This window comes from Cajanus cajan, chromosome 11 (genome assembly GCF_000230855.2).
Source record: "Cajanus cajan strain Asha chromosome 11, NIPB_CcT2T_4, whole genome shotgun sequence".
NCBI classification, from domain to species: Eukaryota; Viridiplantae; Streptophyta; class Magnoliopsida; order Fabales; family Fabaceae; genus Cajanus; species Cajanus cajan.
This window is the reverse complement of record NC_138527.1, coordinates 41,260,187-41,281,964: the sequence shown is the minus strand read 5'-3', so window position 1 is coordinate 41,281,964 and position 21,778 is coordinate 41,260,187. Positions and strand designations below refer to the sequence as shown.

At 32.8% G+C, this 21,778-nt stretch overlaps 3 protein-coding genes across 4 annotated transcripts; all 3 read right to left on the bottom strand.

Moving 5' to 3' along the window:
- Nucleotides 1-2,439: 2,439 nt before the first annotated feature.
- LOC109800892 (uncharacterized) lies at nucleotides 2,440-6,791 on the bottom strand. 2 transcript variants are annotated; one of them, XM_083066896.1, is made up of 3 exons: nucleotides 6,480-6,791; nucleotides 2,919-3,158; nucleotides 2,440-2,805 (listed from the first exon to the last, which is right to left on the bottom strand). In XM_083066896.1, exons 1-2 carry the CDS (start codon nucleotides 6,711-6,713, stop codon nucleotides 2,925-2,927), a joined length of 468 nt encoding a protein of 155 aa, XP_082923022.1. In that variant the 5' UTR covers nucleotides 6,714-6,791; the 3' UTR covers nucleotides 2,440-2,805; nucleotides 2,919-2,924. The 2 variants fall into 2 exon arrangements, with proteins under 2 accessions (XP_082923022.1, XP_082923021.1); XM_083066895.1 differs by having other exon boundaries at nucleotides 2,440-3,158.
- Nucleotides 6,792-7,946: 1,155 nt separating this feature from the next.
- LOC109800037 (AP-2 complex subunit mu) lies at nucleotides 7,947-13,019 on the bottom strand. The gene is made up of 13 exons (XM_020360714.3): nucleotides 12,748-13,019; nucleotides 12,149-12,326; nucleotides 11,889-11,979; nucleotides 11,099-11,193; nucleotides 10,643-10,732; nucleotides 10,514-10,562; nucleotides 10,305-10,443; nucleotides 9,980-10,096; nucleotides 9,489-9,579; nucleotides 9,260-9,402; nucleotides 8,856-8,970; nucleotides 8,410-8,454; nucleotides 7,947-8,314 (listed from the first exon to the last, which is right to left on the bottom strand). The coding sequence occupies exons 1-13, from the start codon at nucleotides 12,828-12,830 to the stop codon at nucleotides 8,234-8,236; spliced, it is 1,317 nt and encodes a 438-aa protein (XP_020216303.1). The 5' UTR covers nucleotides 12,831-13,019; the 3' UTR covers nucleotides 7,947-8,233.
- A 1,607-nt stretch (nucleotides 13,020-14,626) lies between these two features.
- On the bottom strand, nucleotides 14,627-20,300 carry LOC109800038 (AP-2 complex subunit mu). The gene is made up of 13 exons (XM_020360715.3): nucleotides 20,017-20,300; nucleotides 19,377-19,554; nucleotides 19,117-19,207; nucleotides 18,225-18,319; nucleotides 17,825-17,914; nucleotides 17,696-17,744; nucleotides 17,487-17,625; nucleotides 17,162-17,278; nucleotides 16,229-16,319; nucleotides 16,001-16,143; nucleotides 15,599-15,713; nucleotides 15,097-15,141; nucleotides 14,627-14,995 (listed from the first exon to the last, which is right to left on the bottom strand). The coding sequence occupies exons 1-13, from the start codon at nucleotides 20,097-20,099 to the stop codon at nucleotides 14,915-14,917; spliced, it is 1,317 nt and encodes a 438-aa protein (XP_020216304.2). The 5' UTR covers nucleotides 20,100-20,300; the 3' UTR covers nucleotides 14,627-14,914.
- Nucleotides 20,301-21,778: the final 1,478 nt, after the last annotated feature.

Sequence of the window (21,778 nt, the reverse complement as noted above, 5' to 3'; positions counted from 1 at the left end):
GAGGTTGTCCATTATTCTTTTTCTGTGGTAACTAAGTCCTGATTTTGTCATTTTGACTAGCAAGACTAACTCCATTGAGGTAGATAAACCTTGCGCGTTGTTGATCAACATGTTGGCAGCAACATATAACTCTTGCACGTGTAAATATGTTAGTTCTACTGTGAGCCCATATCTGCTACTGCCGGCAACATATATGTAGCATGTTGCAGACAGGTTTGCTGGATCAGTCTTTTTCTCTGAATCACAACATAGGCACCCTTTTGGTAGATTTACTCAACTAACGTCGTTTTCAGTGTTCAATTTGAAGCTTTATGAGGTACAAAAGCCGATCAATGTGAATATCTGCTGGCTCTTTCTTTGATTTCCAACATCCTTTTGATTATCACAGCTCACGTATGGTTATGAACACTCCGCTGAATATTTGTGTTCCACCCGTTTTAAAGTGTCACGTTCAATTGAAAATTACACATTCGTAAGTGTAAGGTGTGCATCATTTTAGGTTTAGACCGAGATATTTGGCTGTCTTTGTTTCTTGAGCCAAAAGCAAGCCCTATAACAACAATAAGTGGCTGTGGCCATCTTTCCAAAGCAGTATCTTTAGTTAGATTAGGTGAGCTTGCTCAGCTTTATCATTATTGAGGAATAAAGCATTTTTCAAACTTGATTTCACACAATTTTTATTTGTAATAGAAATGAAACTTGCAGTTATTGAAGTTAGTAGACTAAAACATGAAAATTAAAATTCATAAGTTTATTTTTAAAACATTTCATCCTCCACAACTTTTAAAAATAAACTGAGTGAGAATGTATCTTTTTTTATATATCGATATAGATTTAGCCTTTGAATGCAACATTTTAAGCTTTAATTATTTTTAAAATAATTTAAAGAAAAAACACTGGGCTTATGAGCTCAGTTCAATTAATCGTTTTTTTTTGTAGAATTTTGAAACCTATATTTTATATTAGACTAGTCGGTCCAGCCCATTTTAATACCAATTCAGTATGTTGTGTGTACTAATTCATCTCAACGGCGTCATTTCAACAGAAAATATTCAAAAAATTTCAGCCAGATCAAAGCATATATTTAATTTATATCACCACCTCCCAAGAATCGAAGGTTATTCAAAGTTTCACCATGGATTTTAGTAGCAAGCACAATTTTTGTTTTTTACGTAAATTCCGTATAGTTTCCTATTTTACACTGTTTATTGCGATTCAACTCCATACGAAATACCTTCTTGTAACATTGGTAGCCTACATGTAACATTAACACCAAGTAGGTCTATACATGTGAAGTGAATGTAAGCGTGTGATTTAGTGGTAGGAGTTGATCCACGCTTAAATAAGGTCAGGGGTTCGAATCCTGTCTTGTGTATGCAGTCGCGTTAAATCTTGGGGTCAGCTATCTCACCCTTTGAGGTGCCTCCCTCGTAGCGAGGAGATTAGTCACCGCTATCAGCGGTGGATACTCCATAAACGAACAAAAAAAAAAAAAAAGTGAATGTAGCATAAATCAAGTCTATTCACGTAAATTTATCAAGTAGGCCTATTCGTGTAGCATGCATGGAACATTAACACACGCCCTTCCAATTAATGCCTACAGCATAAATTAAGTCTATACACGTAAATTCATCAAGTAGACCTATTCGGGTAGCATACATGATCTCCATTATAATACACAAAAAATATCCTATTACTATGTTTTAGATCTCGCTTATAATAAACAAATACAAAAAAAAAATTATATCATATTTTTTACCAATGATTAATATGCTCCCTCCAAACTCGAATATAAGTAAAAGAAAATAAAACTCTTATAGTGGTGGACCAAAATATTTACGAAACGTAATTAATTTTATTCAATTAAATATTTAATACTACCATTTCTAAAATACCCTTTATTTAATTAAAATTATTTTCAATGACTTATTCTTGATATTAAGTTCAAATGAAGGGCAGTATAAAAAAATTAAGAATGGCAAAATTAAATAATGTTAACCAACTTAAATAATAAATAAGTTAATTAATTTTTATTATAAATGAAAATAGAGGGAAATTCATCAATAACAAAAAAAAATCATTTAATGTATTGAGTGATCATTTTCTACAATTTTTAGGCGTATCTAGGATGTTCAACTAATCCAGTTAATTGTTCTAACTAGGCCATTCACCGTTGCTTATACACAATCTAGAAGATTAATACAGGTAAAAAAATTTCTATCTAGCTTACCGAGGAAGCTGCATCGACAACCTTGCCTTTGAATAAAATTCTCACCTTAAGCTGAGGAACTGATAATAATTCTCAATTCAGTAATCTTAAGACGTTCAGTCGGTACAACGTGCCATCATTATTGATGATCCATCTCTTTAATCTAAATTTCATTTCATGAATTTAATAAGCACAGAAACAGTTTAAGCAATAGCTACAAAGGAGAACCATAGAACAAATTGTCACAATTAGTTAGCAGAATCATCTGTCCAACATTTCAATACTTACAGGAGACTACCATAATTCACAAAGAACTATTCAAATGCATCTTGTTAAAGTTCAGAGCTTCTTTGTAGATCTCACACGTGGTTCTTTTACTCACATACCTCCTACATTATGCAATTCTCGTAGCAAAAAAAAATTCAAACCGCTAGACCTAAAAACCTGACAACCTCTATAGCTTGGACATGAGATTTGGTAGTTAAATTTGTTGGGTAGCCGGTAACATTACCCAGACTTCCTTAAATTGTACATTTAACTCCCACACAGTTTCATCAAATGCAGCAATTCCCATTTGTTTACACTGAAAGACAAAGCTAAAGAGCAGAAAGGCATCAAGTAAAGCTCAGTTAGAATATTGGTGTTTCAACGGCAACTTCCATTGTATGCGCAACTAAACAGATAAAGCCCAACTAATCAATAACCATACCAATTTTTATGGTAATCTGCCTTTGTCTTCTGCAAACTGTGGAATAATTTTCCCATCTAATAGGATCTGTTTCTTCACATTGGCTGGCTTGGTATCATTCTTCAGTTTGAACCTTGCTGTTGTTTTATGATGATCCACTGCAAGTGCTTCAGGCATCTCAGACGAAACCTCATCAAGGAATTCATCTGCTACATCTCCATCTTCATCCATCTTAAGACGCTTTACATACCATCTCAGACCCTGATGAAGAGAAACAAAAATAAAATAAAAATGAAACACATGCTGATAGTAACTTTAATAGGGAAAAATCATTTGACCATGTAGCTCCCAAATTTAATCAATAAGATAACTAAATAAATGTATACATCAAAATGATTGGATTCAGAGGCAACATAGCAAAAAGAATCATTGCAAATTGCATGAACAACAAAGGGTTATTGTCATCCGCTGCACTTAATACAAAAAGCTAGCAGTGAAGACAAAAGAAAGCGAAAGTGTAGAAGGTAAAACTGTAAGGTCATGAATGTCCAATAACTCTAGTTAGCAACTATGTTTCCCTTCCCCTCTTTCATCTAACATTGATTGGAGTCACGTGCCTTAACTTCAAATTGTTTCATTTTCTTAACTCATACATACATAATACTGACCACCATGACTGTACAAACAAACACTATCCACTAAAGAGTTAAGCACAAAAAAGCTATATAATGAGAATTCTTGATCATCAAACAAGGACAAGGCCCACTGATATGATGAATAGAACATACTTGAAAAGTATTTTGAAACAAGACATGGTACAACACAAGCCATGTAAAGGTTTATCATTAGCAATTCAAGTTTTTTATAATTCCCTTTTCATGCTCCTTATTGATAAGTGTCTAATTTACTCAATTAATTGATCATTTTAGACACTTATCTAGCTAGTTTGATATGAAATTGATAAGTAAACTCCCTATGTTTGTAACTCGAGTCAAAAGGATATGAAATTAAATATTTTGTTGAGAAATGATGACATTTTGTATATTGATTTTGGGTTTGTGGTCTTGCAAGTGAAAAAACAAGTATTGTTCAAACCCAAAACCGCTCAGCCATTGGCAAAGTGCTAAGCAGTTTGAAGGTAGAAATCAAGGATTTTGGAAAACCCAAAACCGCTCAGCCATTTGGAGAGTGCTGAGTGGTTTCGGTCCAGAGGACATGAAGAATCTGACCTCAAAGGGCTCAACAAATCCCCGAAGGCTTAGCCATTGATGTTTCTTCACTATGAAGAATGTTCAAACCACTTAGCCGTTTGAAAAGCGCTGAGCGGTTTAATCTCACTCTTCCACACTATTTTATTTTTGGTTGACATAAAAAAGGAGAAACAAGAGGAGAATATAGAATCAGGGCAAAAGAAAGAACAAAGCTTGAAGGATCTTGGAACCAACTGGGAACGAGGGTTCTTACGGATTTCTTTTCTTCTCTTTTCCATTTTCCTTGTATCTTGGATTGGTTCTTACCTTTATGAGGGGTTGATCCTTTTGTTTTGTTGGGATTAAATGTAAACCGTCAACTCTTGTGTATTCCTTTTGATTCATTTATATATGATGTATTATTCAATGTTAGTGATTATGGTTCTGTTCTTAATGCTTGGATGAATTGATCTCTCATATTTGATCTTTGGTTTAGAATTTGGTTGGAAAATAATTTCTGAATCTAATCACCTATCAATTTCAAAGTCTAGGAATAGTTTTGAGATTGTTCGTTAGTCAAGTTCTTAACGTTTAATGCAAGGTGTCTAGCTTGATAATTAAAGGAATCAATTGTTGAGTTAGGTCCCTTAAAATTTCTAAATGCAAGGAATTGATTTAGAATGATTTTCATGAACTCAATAACATTGGATAATAAGGTTCATATATGAATGATCATAGGAAAACATGAGAGAGATAGGTGGAATTTAATCCCAACAACTCTAAATTATGATATTTTCTACTTCTTGATTTGATTTGCAATCTTATCTTACTGTTACAACATCTAAAATTGAGTTATATATGAATGATGATCATAGGAACACATGAGAGAGATAGGTGGAATTTAATCCCAATAGCTCTTAAATATGATATTTTCTACTTCTTGATTTGATTTGCAATCTTATCTTACTATTACAACATCTAAAGTTGTTATGAACCTCTTGTTAATATTTTGTGGATATATATATATATATATATATATATATAAATTTCTTATTCAAGTTTAAATTAAGATAACGTAAATTAAAAATAACTTCCAAGTCTCTGAGGATCGACAACCCTACTTTTTCCTATACTACAAAGACTGGATACGATTGTCACAAAAATCTAATCACTCATCTCATTTTGAGTTGAGAAACAAACAGTTCATCCACTCATATACTCTATGTGAGAGAAATATACAGCAGATTAAACTTCTACACTATACAAGGATGAAGTAATTCCCGTAGAATATGATAAGCATGCACATCTTCCCTCCCCAATGTTATGACACCTCCAACCTGATTTTGCAATGTACAAAGAAAGCCAAATGTTGCCAATTTCACTCATGCTTACAAAAGTTGACTAAAGCATCCCCAAGCAACTAGAAACAAAATACTTAAAAGTTCAGGTACTTGTGCAGAATGAAGTAAGAAAAACAAAGACAAATGGTTATCCAACTTACCATTGCAACATTACAATATGCTACACCTATCTACTACTTTTGCAATGAAAGAAAACTAAAAAAATATAAGTATACAACACCACCTAGAAGTCAAGAGCACGTTTCAGCCCTAGGGGTACAAACTCCAAAAGAAAAAAATGGAAAAGCGGCATGATCTTCACAAACGCTAACATTATAAGATGCTATTTTCAAGAGTTTCAGCTGCAGTGCATAAGCATACACAAAGACTAAAAACAGGAACTACATAGTTTTAGAATCATGTTATATACACGCCTAATAATAGAATTAGAAACTAGAATAAAAGATATTAATAATAACCTCTGCTGAATCTCAACCATTCACAAGATCCTTGATGTTCCAAAAGCACAAAAGTAAGGTCTCTTCAAATAAACTTCTCTAGAAACACTCTTAGGAGCAAAAAATAAGAAGGAAAAATGAAATAAGTTTTTCCATAAGCTAAAATTAACTTATGCATAAACTAATTTGTAAAACTTTCTTCATATAATTACTCCAAAAATTATAAATTGACTTGTACATAAGTTAGTTTTAGCTTATGAAGAGGTTTGTTTCATTTTTCCTTTGTAATTTTTTTCATCCAAAGTGCTTTCGGAGAAGTTTATCTAAGCAAGCCTTAAGCACGAGTTTTCCTTTTCCTTAAACATATCCGTGCAATTGCATACACGCGAGATTCAATCCATTTTCCGTTAAGTTAAATTGCGTATTAAAAAGTGAAAAATCGGAAATGGCATATAAGATCCAAGCAGTTATTTTGTCGCTATCAAGAAATGGAACAGTAATGAATTTCTAGGTTTCTAAAATCAGATTGAACGGTTAAAAAAGCAAAACTATTTGGAGAATGTGGGGAATTGTAAATTATGAGAAAGGAAGGACCTGAAGTCCGCCGTCGCCGGAGATAGAGGGAGTGAGAACGGGAGCGAGGTGGGGGCGATCGACAACAACCTGGGCAGGGACACTGAAGCCTTTACGAGGACCGGTTTCTCTGACTCGATAGGGTGTGGTACGAGGTTGAGCGTCGTGTTCGTCGTCGGCGTCATCCTTGGAATCGTGGTCGTGGTCGTGGTTTCCAAACCCTAAAATTCCAATTATCTTTCTGAAAAATCTCATGATTCCAACCTCGATTGTTGCAGGGAAGGGAATGTATATATAGCCGACTCACCAACCAATCCACTCTCAAGTTTCTCACTGACGTTCCAATTCCACTACATATCTTCATTTTCTATTTTATTTTTCTCTACTAATAATTTGTAGGTTAAAATACAATTTTAATCGGTTAAATTTGTTTACTTTTAGTTCTTATAATTTAAAATAAATATTTTTAACCTTTAAAAGTTTATCTTTGTTAGACCAAATTGATTCTTCCTTTACTATACCAAGTTGATCAACATGGTGATTAGTGAAAATCTGGAAAATTATACATCATATAAGAGATAAATGTTTGTCGGGTCATTCAAAATTAACACATTTTGTGAAAAAAAAATGATAGAAATAAGCAATTTGATTTAAGGAAACATTTTAATGAAATAAAATAGAAAATTTTAAACTTAAAGAAACCAAATTAGAATAAAATAATAATAATAAGACGAAGAATCAAAGATTCAACAGTGTAGTATTTTAGTCTCTTTTTTTTTTTCGTTATTAGTGTTCGACTGTTATGTTATTACCTCGTGACTTCTATATTATTTTGTTGGTATTTTTATTTTATATTGATATAATACTTTTTTACTTATTAATAATATTATTTTGATTTAATATTTTTTATGAGTATTCTCATTCCTTCATTGTATATTATGTATACTGAAAGGGATGGAACGTTGTGATTTGGCAGAATACTTTTTCATAGAAATATGCCCAATGACATAGGAATATTCTATAAATCTAATCCGTATATAAAACAAAATATGATATTTTTCAATCAATTGAAATTATAAAGATATAACAAGATTCAAACCAAAGACGTATTATTTCAACCATCTAACACATTGCATTAATATTCATAGAAATGTGTAACGAATGGAAATATTTTAAATTTACCATGCGTGTGAAAGCATCATTAGTTTTTTTACATTAATAATATTGAAGGTGGACGTTTTTTTAATATTGGTAATTTAGTAGGCAAGGAAATTAATTTTTAGGAGGAAATAGCTCCCGTGTGTATCCCACACAAACTAGAACTGCAACTATGAAAACAAAGAATCCAGAAGAGAATTTGATTACTATTTATCATAACTTAGTTTTCCTATCTCAGAGGACTTTTTTCCCTCGAAGCAACAAATCCGTTTAATGAGTAACTATATATCTTTTCGAGCAGTATAGATCAACTCCGATATGGTGTAAAAGTTACAGAATGCACCACTCAGTGAAAATTATCATTAAAATAAAATACAATGTTTACAAGGGAGATAGAATGAATTAGAAATTTTCATCAACAAGCTGGCCTTGGAATAAAAAATACTCGACTGATTTTTCACGACCATAATCATTTTGACAGCGCACTATATGATGGTGGACGCCTAAACCTTAACAAGAAACTCGACTATAATTGAATAACTACACAGAACAGCGCCTTTAAGTATTTGGTTGCATCAATCTCCACCCATTAATCCGGACGTTACGAGATGTGTCGCCTAGCACCTTATCTCGTATGATCCTGCTTTTGTAATATAACGAACCCACTCAACAGTGTTGTATCCACTCTTCTCCCACACCTTCAGAGAGTAAATTAAATAAATCACTGAATTCTAAGAAAAATGCAGAACCAAAAAAACAAAAGCCTAATAAGTCAGAATGGAATGATGGATACCTTTAGGAAACGCACACGTAAACCAGATGCCGTGAACATGGGAACCTGCATTAACAATCAAGAAATATAAGACTAGTACATCAAGCTACTGCTGCTAATACATAGGAAGCGAGTTTGGACTTTGGACTTTGGATAGATAACCTCGACAGGAGAATGTGATATATTAAATCTAAAGTGAGGGCCAATATTCAATTAAACTTGGCCAAAAAGTAAAAGGAAAGTTTAAAAAGTATTTTGTCAGAGATAGAGAAAAAGAAAAGACCGTGTCAACGGTCCTAAGCCCTAACTCCAAATTTCCTTAATTCCCACATATACAATAAAGCTAGACATTAAGCTAGACTTATTACATATCCAATTCCAACCGTTTTCATGAATAAGCTTTCAAAAAATATTTTAAGGCAATCGGGATCCAGCCATTTTCAAGGAATTCGTTAAGCAAAACAAACCTGAAACTCCATCTGAATTGGCGGTCTTGTCCAAGATTTCTTATCTGTCATCGTGGAAATAAGTTCAACTTCTGCACTCAAGGTTGGCTCAGTTTGCCCAGGAAATTTTCTTATTCTGCAAATTAAGAAGAGTTGGATGTTAGAACTGAACCACATAAAAAACAGAACCCTAACAATTTATTTATTTATTTATTTTTAAAATGGGAATCCTATCATGCTCTAACAATGTAAAACAACACATTCACACATGATTATCAAAATATAAAATTACAAATTAAAAGCATGCAGATTTATGTTTTCACTAGGGCCACTATATATGTTATTCAAGATCTAAGTTAGGGTCTGAAAATTATTTTCAACAACCTTTGTTTCACATAGTAATCATAATAAAGTGAGACTCTTACTTCCAAACTAAACAATCAATAGCTGCATTATACTTTGCTCGGCCAGATGTGACTGTGAAACTTGTTTTTGCAGTTTGTTTCGGCACAGGAATTTTGACAACAACCCCTAGTGCAAACATCTTTGCACCAAAGACACTCTTTACCTGAAAAACATGTTAATAAATATATAAAATGGGTGGAGGATAGATGACCTTCAATAAATTTGCCTTCAACATGAAAATTTTCAAACCTTAACATTTACTTCCATCCGAGTTCGACCAAGTTCCTTTATGGTTGGCAATACTTTGAAGGGAAGATTAACACCCTCAGTGATACGATATCTACAAAAATAAAAAAAAATATTAGCTGATATTAGATAAAACCAATGACCATTCTGGCACCGTTAAAAATTTACCTGATCCTATATCACTTGTGGTTTTAATACCAAGTGATGCAAAATGGTAAAATAGTCTTTTTGAAGCTACTAAATATACTTTGAATTTCATAATGAGCTAGTGCTGTGCAGAAGATGCTAATCACTTCAATGCCACAAACATTATGAAAGGAAGAAAGTAATCTAACAACTAAGGGACCCTAACCATCTTTCTAAACCCATCTACCCACCCTTTTCCCAACAAAGCATATTGATAGCGTTTGGTCTATCACATGCATGTAATACGTTTGCTATAGATTTAGAAAATTTTATATAACATGAGATATAATGAAAAGGCAGAAGCTTACTTCATTAGTTCAAATTCACCATCAGGTGGCACAAAACTAACTGTCTTCTCTGAGTTGAACCTCGTCAAATTTACACATTGATGGAAAGTGACATCATCAAGTTCAATAGTTTTACCACTGCAAAACAGATTTGTTGACAATAGAAAACAATATTACTATTATAGCAGAGCAAATAAACACATAAGGATGAACTATCCTCCCAGCACAACACTCAAAACAGACTAATTTTAGAGGAAAAACAAGTAAAAACATAATTCTCTATGATAATGTAACAGGACAAACATTTGAAGGAAAATGGGGGGTACTGTGTCCAAATGAAAACTACCTTTTAGTAGGACGAGATTTAAGTTGCGACTCTTTCTCAAGGCCAATCTTGTCGTTCAAACCCAATTTCAAATCAGGCATTCCCGAAAGAAAGCACTTCATAAGAATCTTCCCCGTAACATCACAACGTAGAACAACACCTAAAATCTTAATAATTAGCATGCAATCAAGCAAACATCAACGTGAAGACTTCAAAAATTCTTGACCTACCTTTTGAAGACATAAGAAGATTCACACTCTCCACAATATCCAAGAAGACCTGCAATGGATCAATGTTGTAAACTTGCAATAGTACGGAAATGATCATAAAGAATGGAAGTAGTATAGTACACAACTCACCTCATTCTTCTTGTATACAAGGCCTTCTCTCCTCCAACCAACAGCACCAGTAACTTGTAAAGTTGCATTTGGAACAGGTCTTTCTGACGGCTGTGCCCCCCAAGCATTGCACATGGAAAAAGATGAATTAAAGGATTTAGCGAAATATTCAAACAACACAACATATTAGGAAATATGAACTAAAAAAAACAAATGTACAGACAGATAACACATCCACACATTGCACTAACTTATGAAGTCACATTTTGAACGGGTCTATCTGTGGGCTGTTCCCCCTATACTCCCTCTGACAAAATGTTATTTGGTATTTTCATATATTCATGCAACTATATATATTCTATACTCCAAAATTCCTATTTTTTTTTTTTTTCATGTTAATGTGATCCATGTATGTGTTGTATCGAGTCCACACTCATGTACTTACTTCAATGTGTACAATAGCATGAACAAACTAACCTTGGATGAAAATGGGGAACGCACTCCTTCCTGAGTGATATAAAGCTTTAAGATCTCCGGTGAAAGATTTTGAGGATAACCAAAGTCCATGATTTCTGCAAATGTGTAAATATTTATCATAAACCCATTCAAATTCAAAGGATAAATAATTTTGTCATGAAAACACAACTTGGTCTTTAACGTGTACTCTTGCAGTTTCACATGTGCATGCATAAGAAACCAGCCACTTCTGTTACATTTCACTAGCAAAGCCCTAGTTTACTACCTATTATAACCATGGTAGTTGCTTCAAATTCTGAAGGGCGTATAGAATTATAACAAGTTGGCGAGCTACTTTTACCTGTATAATAGAGTTTGCAAGAGGCACAAAATTTGCAACAAAGACATGTATCCTTCCCCTGACCAGCCCGAAGGTTTTGTCACCATCAATAAATGTATTAGGTTAGAAGAAGATTCTTTATGTTTTTTCCCAGAAAAAACCCAGTTACATACATTATGACATGACTTGTGTATTTGTATTTAATATCTCCAGAAAATTAAAATCATATAAATATTTTATATTGAACATAGTAATACTCTTGCATCTCCCTCTTCATTGTAGGTGCCCACTTTCACATGTAACTCCTCACTTAAACTTTGAACAGATATATGAACTTATCCAGAAGATATTCTTCTAACTAATGACAGTTTTTAAAATTATAGGTAACTAAACTAAAACCATTGCACTGCTTTTCAGCATTAGCATGCTTTAGAGACCACCAACAAAATTGAATTGATATGGATTACATACCATCTAGGAGTTCATAAATGAGTACAAAATTATTGCGAATTGCATCCTCATCAAAGGCACCACCAAAATATGATTTGAATAGTGAAACAGCCTGCGAGGAGGACCTATTATCAATCATGATCGTTTACATAACCATATGTAAATGTTAATTATAATCAAATAAGCAATACACAAGCAACAAAGACAGCATCCTGAATCATAATTGAACAGACAAAGCCATACATCATCAGATAAGGCAGTGACAGCAAGTGGTTAAATACCTCAACAACAAACTTGAAAGCGCACGCTACATTAGCATTGCTGCTGACGACAATCACGATGTAAACATTGTTGATCCTCATGTAAAAGAAAGAGCAGCCACCGATCTGCCTCACAGGACAAGTACCAAGTTCTTTTGTTTGCATTATATGTGTCCGAAAAGCATCAACCATATTTCCCCTATAAAGCCACGAATTAGAAGACACAATATTGCTCCCAATGAAATCACAAATAAACTGCCAAAAGCTCAATCAACAAGTTCCAGTGTTTCAAGAAGTAGCACTCCAAAAGTAAAAACTCACTGTCACTATTCCTAGCTGCATTACAAGGAAATGTTCGGCGCAAAGCAAAAAATTCTTTGAAAATTGAAAACATGATGCTACTAAATACAGGCTTCTATTGAAACATGCTTAATTGTTTTCCTACAAGCAACTACGACGACACGTAAAAGACAATCAAGCAAAGCTTATTTTCCAGAATCCGAGTCACATTCGAGAGTGCAAACGATAGAAACAGTTCGTTTTCATTTCATTTCATGGCTAAAAATCTCCACTAAGCAGCAAGGTAGAGATTAGAGAGGGAGAAACATAAGAGATGTTACCCAACATCGTCACGGTAGAGGCGATTGATGAGAACGTCCCCACGGAGGTTTAAGAAGTATATAGCAGAAGCAGCAACCGGCATCTCCGATCCAGTGTATCGACTTCCAAACTCTCCGGCGAAGAGGAACAATCAGATACGGTGGCTCCGCCGCAGATCTGTGGCGAGGAGGAGGAGGAGCAACTAATGCCGTTGACGGAGAGAAAAAGAAAATGAGAAGTGCTGTAGACTCGCTAGTCAGTATTTTTGTGGCTTTTGTGCGGTAATTTTTCTAAAATTACAAAAATGGTAAGTTATGAAGTATTTCTGGAAATGGAGTCAGTTGGGTTCGGGATACACGAAGTCATATTTTATTTTAAACAAATTAAATAAATAATATTTTTTAGGGGACACTAGATTGAAGGAAAGCCTTTTTAAATTTTTTAATTTCTATGGATTATTAATATAAAATTTTTACTGTGTTAATTAATTAATATTTATGGTTAATATACCTTTGAAGGTAATCAACATAAAAATTAATAAATTTATTATACTCGGCAATAATTAAATGACAATATAATTTTTTTTATATGGTATTGGTCACTACTTACTGGTTTCTTTTAAATGAAAATTGTCATTCTTAGTTATGGTGATTTTTGAGAATGATTAACATATGTTTATTTATAAAATGATTTTAATTAACAATCTATTTTTTTAATAATTTTATAAAGTCAATGATTATTAAATTGTTGTGACTTAAATATTATTTAAAACATGAGATTTTCGTGATAAATATTATGTTTAAATATATAAATCATACTTAAAATTTGTATAAATAGATATTTTTAAACATATGAATTATATTTTAGATTTATGATAAATAATTTATATGATAGCACAATATTATTTATTATTTGATATTTTTTTAAATATTAAAATTTAATTCATAAATATTTATGATGAATAAAAATTGAATTAAATAAAAATTTAAAAAAAGTCTCTAAAAATATTTTTGTAACATAGATTCATGTTTAATATATAAGAATTAAAATTTATAAATAATTATAATAAATAAAAATTAAATTTAATAACTTAAAGAAAATCTCAAAAACTCTCTTTGTAAAAGAAAACTTTCTTAAAAATCCTTTCATGTATGATAGAAATTCATGTATATATAGAAGTTAATTGATAATTCAATATCTTTATTCCAATAATATGTCAAAATCACACGCAGGGAACATAATTACATAAATAATCCGTAAACAGTTCCTTCAGAACCCAAGACTCATACCATATTCTTTTTTTTACAAAAGAATCATACCATATGTTAAGTTCGCACACACCCAACTTAATTGAAAATCCTTCCTCTAAACAGTCCAAGGCTTTTATAATAGCATTCCATGTTGTAGATCTTTTCTTTTTTTGTCTGGAAGACAAATAATTGTCATGGTCAACATATTTATCTCTTAACAAAAAGACCCACAAAAGATTGTTAGGATGAATAGGGTCTCAAAGGAACTTTCCTAATAGCGTAGTGTTTTGGTTCCTCGTAGTTCGGATCCCAAGACCACCACGCTTTCTTCGTTTTGCTATTATATCCCAAATTACCATGTGCAATCCGTTATCATGTTGTCCACTCCAGATAAATTTTCTGATAGATCTATCCACAAATATACATACATGTTGAGGGTATCAATGTACCTTCATGTCATATGATAGGAGCGCTGCAACCACCGAGTTAGTCAATACCAGATTACTTTTTCAACTAGTCAGCTTGCTATTTATTCTATCAATCTTAAAAGAGGACTTTTTCCCTCGAAGCAACGAATCCGTGTTTAATTAATGAGCAACCATATATCTTTTCAAGCAGTATAGATCAACTCCAATATGAAGTGTAAAAGTTACAGAATGCACCACTCAGTGAAAATTATCATTAAAATAAAATACAATGTTTACAAGGGAGATAAAATCAATTGTAAAGTTCCGTTAACAAGCTGGCCTTAGAATAAAAAATACTCAAACTGATTTTTCACGAACACAATCATTTTGACAGCACACTATGATGAGGGACGCCTAAACCTTAACAAGAAACTCAAGTATAATGGAATAACTACACAGAACAGCGCCTTTAAGTATTTGGGATTGCATCAATCTCCGCCTATTAATCCGGACGTTACAAGATGTGTCGCCTAGCACCTTATCTCGTATGATCCTGCTTTTGTAATATAACGAACCCACTCAACAGTGTTGTATCCACTCTTCTCCCACACCTTCAGAGAGTAAATTAAATAAATCACTGAATTCTAAGAAAATGCAGAACAAAAAAAAAAAAAAAAAAAAGCCTAATAAGTCAGAATGGAATGATGGATACCTTTAGGAAACGCACACGTAAACCAGATGCCGTGAACATGGGGACCTGCATTAACAATACAGAAATATAAGACTATTACATCAAGCTACTGCTGCTACTACATAGGAAGCGAGTTTGGACTTTGGAGAGATAACCTCGACAGGAGAATGTGATATATTACATCAGAAGTGAAGGCTATTATTCATTAAACTTGGCCAAAAATAAAAAGGAAAGTTTAAAAAATATTTTGTCAGAGATAGAGAAAAAGAAAAGGCTGTGTCAATGCCTTAGACCTATGCTACGCCTAAATATACATTACTATAATTAATATAATAATAATGAACATACAGGTCCTAAGTCCTAACTCCAAATTTCTTTAATTCCCACATATACAATAAAGCTGGACATTATGCTGGATTGATTACATATCCAATTCCAACCATTTTCATGAATAAGCTTTCACAAATATTTTAAGGCAATCGGGATCCAGCCATTTTCAAGGAATTGGTTAAGCAAAACAAACCTGAAACTCCATCTGTATCGGCGGTTTAGTCCAAGATTTCTTTTCTGTCATCGTGGAAATAAGTTCAACGTCTGCACTCAAGGTTGGCTCAGTTTGCCCAGGAAATTTTCTTATTCTGCAAATTAAGAACAGAGTTGGATGTTAGAACCGAACCACATAATAAACAGAACCCTAGCAATTTAAATTTTTTTTAAAAATGGGAAACCCATCATACTCTACCAATGTAAAACAACACATTTCACACATGATTATAAAAAAATAAAATTACAAATTAAAAGCATGCAGATTTATGTTTTCACTAGTGCCACTTTATATGTTATTCAAGATCTAAGTTAGGGTCTGAAAACCATTTTCAACAACCTTTGTTTCACATAGTAATCATAATAAAAATGAGACTCTTACTTCCAAACTAAACAATCAATAGCTGCATTATACTTTGCTCGGCCAGATGTGACTGTGAAACTCGTTTTCGCAGTTTGTTTTGGCACAGGAATTTTGACAACAACCCCTAGTGCAAACATTTTTGCACCAAAGACACTCTTTACCTGAAAAACATGTTAATAAATAAATAAAGAGTGGGGGATAAATGACCTACAATAAATTTGGCCTTCAACATGAAAATTTTCAAACCTTAACGTTTACTTCCATCCGTGTTCGACCAAGTTCCTTAATGGTTGGCAATACTTTGAAGGGAAGATTAACACCCTCAGTGATACGATATCTACGAATATAAAATGATATTAACAGATATTAGATAAAACCAATGACCATTCTGGCACTGTTAAAAATTCACCGATCCTATATCACTTGTGATTTTAATAATAAGTGATGCAAAATGGTAAAATAGTCTTTTTGAAGCTACTAAATATTCTTTGAATTTCATGATGAGCTGGTGCTGTGCAGAAGATGATAATCACTTCAATGCCACAAACATTATGAAAGGAAGAAAGTAATCTAACAACTAAGGGAGCCTAACCATCTTTCTAAATAAGTGAAACTTGGATAATAGGAAACTGCATACGGCATGAACATATAATACATTTCCGTAATAGCAAATAATTTAAATTTGTAGCAAAGGCAAGGAAAACTTAATAAACTGAAGAAATGGATGCTTGTAAATCATAAGAAAGATCCAGATGCACCCCTTGACTAAGCTCCTTGGTAATAGAACTGGATTTATGTACGTTGGGCAGTTGTAAGCAATTAGCAATATTAATCTTAGCAAAATTAGCTTTCAATAGTGCTTTTGGTGGCCTATTAGGGTGTCGTAGATGGAATAAAGCTCTTTCATAGAAAGCTTAAATCATAACATAGGGATGCAAATAATCCATTGTCGCAATCAAATTTTGATGATGAAAATCTACCAAAAAATAGATTATCAAGTGCCTAGTAGAACCAACAGTGGTTTGAAATAATTAATCAAAAAAAATAAGGGCAAAGAGAAGGAATCGCTAAACCATCTACCCACCCTTTTTCCAACCAAAGCATATGCATGTAATACGTTTGCTATAGATTCACAAAATTTAATATAAAATGAGATATAATGAAAAGGCAGGAGCTTACTTCATTAGTTCAAATTCACCATCAGGTGGCACAAAACTAACTGTCTTCTCTGAGTTGAACCTCGTCAAATTTACACATTGATGGAAAGTGACATCATCAAGTTCAATAGTTTTACCACTGCAAAACAGATTTGTTGACAATAGAAAACAATATTACTATTATAGCAGAGCAAATAAACACATAAGGATGAACTATCCTCCCAGCACAACACTCAAAACAGACTAATTTTAGAGGAAAAACAAGTAAAAACATAATTCTCTATGATAATGTAACAGGACAAACATTTGAAGGAAAATGAGGGGAACTGTGTCCAAATGAAAACTACCTTTTAGTAGGACGAGATTTAAGTTGTGACTCTTTCTCAAGGCCAATTTTGTCATTCAAACCCAATTTTAAATCAGGCATTCCCGAAAGAAAGCACTTCATAAGAATCTTCCCCGTAACATCACAGCGTAGAACAACACCTAAAATCATAACAATTAGCATGCAATCAAGCAAACACCAATGTGAAGACAACCAAAATTCATGACTTACCTTTTGAAGACATAAGAAGATTCACACTCTCCACAATATCCAAGAAGACCTGCCATGGATCAATGTTGTAAACTTGCAATAGTAAGGCAATAATGATAAAGAATGGAAGTACGATAGTAAAGAACTCACCTCATTCTTTTTGTATACAAGGCCTTCTCTCCGCCAACCAACAGCACCAGTAACTTGTAAAGTTGCATTTGGAACAGGTCTATCTGACGGCTGTGCCCCCCAACCATTGCACGTGGCACAAGATGAATTAAAGGATTTAGTGGAATATTCAAACAACACAACATATTATGAAATGTTAAAACAAAACAAAAGCAAATGGACAGACAGATAACACATGCACACACAGAGCCACTAACTTGTGAAATCACATTTTGAACAGCCCAATCTGTGGGCTGTTCAAAATGTGATCCAAGATTCCGTTTCCTTTTCTATTTTTCACGTCAATGTGATCCAGTGTTCTATCAAGTTCGCACTCATGTACTTACTTCAAATGTGTTTACGATAGCTTGTGCAGACTAACCTTGGATGAAAATGGGGAACGCACTCCTTCCTGAGTGATATAAAGCTTTAAGATCTCTGGTGAAAGATTTTGAGGATAACCAAAGTCCATGATTTCTGCAAATATGTGTAAATATTTAACATAAACCCATTCAAATTCAAATGTTAAATACTTTTGTCATGAAAACACTACTTGGTCTTTTATTATTACACAAGATTTGACTTGGCAAAACATATTTGTTTCAACCTGATGACAAAATAGATAGATCCAGAACAGTTATCAAGTGCACTGTTGCAGTTTCACATATGCATGCATAAGATACCAGCCACTTCTGTTACATTTCACTAGCAAGCCTTAGTTTACTACCTATTGTAACCATGGTAGTTCCTTCAAATTCTGAAGGGCAAATGGAATTATAACTATTTGGCAAGCTACTTTTACCCATATAATAGAGTTTGCAAGAGGCACCAAAATTGCAACAAAGAAAATGTATGATTCCCCTCGTCAACCTGAAGGTTTTGTCACCGTAAATAAATGTATTAGTTTAGAAGAAGATTCTTTATGTTTTTCCCAGTGAAAACCCAGTTACATAAATTATGTCATGACTTGTGTGTTTGTATATAATATTTCCAGAAAATTAAAATCACATAAATATTTTGTAGTGCACAGTAATACTCTTGCATCTCCCTTTTTAGGGTAGCTGGGTAGGTACCCACTTTCACATGTAACTCTTGACTTAAACTTTGAACATATATATGAACTTATCCAGAATATATTCTTCTAACTAATAACGGTTTTTAAAATTATAGGAAACTAAAACCCATGCATTGACTTTCAGCATTAGCATGGATTAGAGACCACCAACAAAATTGAACTGATATGGAAACCTATTCATCACCGGATAAATACATACCATCTAGGAGTTCATAAATGAGTACAAAGTTATTGCGAATTGCATCCTCGTCAAAGGCACCGCCAAAATATGATTTGAATAGTGAAACAGCCTGCAAAGAGGACATATAATCAATCATGGTCGTTTACATAACCATATGTAAATGTTTACTATAATCAAATAAGCAATACACAAGCAACAAAGACAGCATCCTGAATCATAATTGAACAGACAAAGCCATACATCATCAGATAAGGCAGTGACAGCAAGTGGTTAAATACCTCAACAACAAACTTGAAAGCGCACGCTACATTAGCATTGCTGCTGACGACAATCACAATGTAAACATTGCTGATCCTCATGTAAAAGAAAGAGCAACCGCCAACCTGCCTCACAGGACATGTACCAAGTTCTTTTGTTTGCATTATATGTGTCCGAAAAGCATCAACCATATTTCCCCTGTAAAGCTAGGAATTAGAAGACACGATATTGCCCCCAATGAAATCACAAATAAACTGCTAACAGCTCAATCAACAAGTTCCGGTGTACTCCAAAAGCAGAAACTCACTGTAACTAGTCCTAACTGCAATACAAGGAAATGTTCGGCGAATAGCAAAAAATTGTTTGAAAATTGAAAACGCGATGTTTCTTAATACAGGCTTCTCTACTTCTATTGAAGCATGCTTAATTGTTTTCCTACAAGCAACTACGACGAACCTAACACGTAAACGACAAACAAACACATCTTATTTTCCATAATCCGAGCTCGTTAACACAAAAATGGCGAAAAATAGGTCATAGAGCATTCGAGAGTACAAACAATTGAAACGGTTGGTTTTCATTTCATTTCATGGCTAAAGATCACCAAGCAGTAAGGTGGAAATTAGAAGGAGAAAGAGAGAGAAGCAGAAGAGATGTTACCCAACATCGTCACGGTAGAGGCGATTGATGAGAACGTCGCCGCGGAGGTTTAAGAAGTATATAGCGGAAGCAGCCACCGGCATCTCCGATCCGGTGTATCGATTTCCAAATTCTCAGACGAAGAGCTTCCAGAAGAATACGAAGAATCAGATACGGTGGCTCCGCCGCAGATCTGTGGCGAGGAGGAGGAGAAGCAAACAAACGGCGTCGACGGCGAGAAGAAGAAAATGAGAAACGCTGGAGACTTGCTCTTGCTAGTCAGCGTATTTGGCAACCAATATTGAAACATCCAAACCCCGTTCAGCAATTCAATTTGACGGCACGTGCGCCTCCCGTGACTTTTTTTGGTGAACTATTTATTTTTTAATTTAATTACAAATAAAATATACTAGATTAATGAGATTGTACAAGTTTTTACACTTTTATTTTATCTAATCATAAATTACGGTTTTTAAATTTTATAACATTTTTAGGGGACACTAGATAGAAGGAAACCCTTCTGTAAAATTTTAATTTCAATGGGTTATTGATATAAAAGTTTTATGTTAATAAATTAGTATTTATGGTTAATACAACTTTGAAGGTAATTAATATAAAAATTAATTATTTTTTAAATGATTAATTAATAAATTTAATATAATCAACAAGAATGAAAATATAATTTTTTATATGTATTGGTTTACACTATTTTATTGAGTTGTTTTAATGAATGTCATTATTTTTAATTACTAACGTAAAAAAAACATATATATTTTTAAAAAATAATTAAAAATATGTCTAGTTAAGTGATTATTTAGAAGGAGTAGGAAGTTTGAAAAATAAATTTACAGTAAATTAGAGAAAAAAAATAAAATAGAAACCAAATAAAAAAAAGTGTTTTGAAAATTGATGAACAAAAAAGTCAATAAAATATGTATATCAAAAAGACATATCACTATAAAAAATGGTAGTGATAGCTGATAAATCCTTTGAGATTTCTTTTAGTACTTGAGTTCCTAAATTTTAACCTTTTTATATAAGTTAATCATTTTGTTATATTTAATTACCAACTTTGTTAGTTTTATGACTAGAAAATAGTTAATTGTCACATTTATTTTATCTCTTAATTAACATAGAAAATCATTATCACTAAGTTATTTTCTACTTCTATCATAAGAGTTTTGTGATTCATTATCTATAATAGAAATACTCATGTTTATGTTTGATTGACACATCCTTACTTAAGATTTTCAAGAACGATTACTCATTTTACTAAATCTTAAATTTAATAATTTAATATTTATAATCCTAAACTTGTAGTTAGAAAATATAAAGAAAATAAGGATGACCAAAATAGAAAAATCCAATTACAAGAAATCTCATAAAACTCAATAATAACCTTTCATTTTAATCAGAGCATCTATGATCATAATATTTAAATATGACCTAGTATTTATTATTGATTGCAAAGTATCAAAACTATGTATTATGGTCAATATTAGGTAATTAAGAGAGAAAATAATCAATTAAAAGAGAGAATAAGTGTTAACCCGACTATTTAAGAAACTAACAAAGTTAGTAACTAAATATAATAAAATGACTAACTGACATAAAAGAAATAAAATTCAGGGACTTGGATCTCACAAATAATTATTCAAAGTCACTTTTATCATCTTTTATACCAAATTGAATGTTTACTCAAATAACATATCTTTTAGTTATAAAATAATTTTCATTAACAACCTATTTTTTTGTTTTTTTAAGTTTATAAAGTCAATGATTA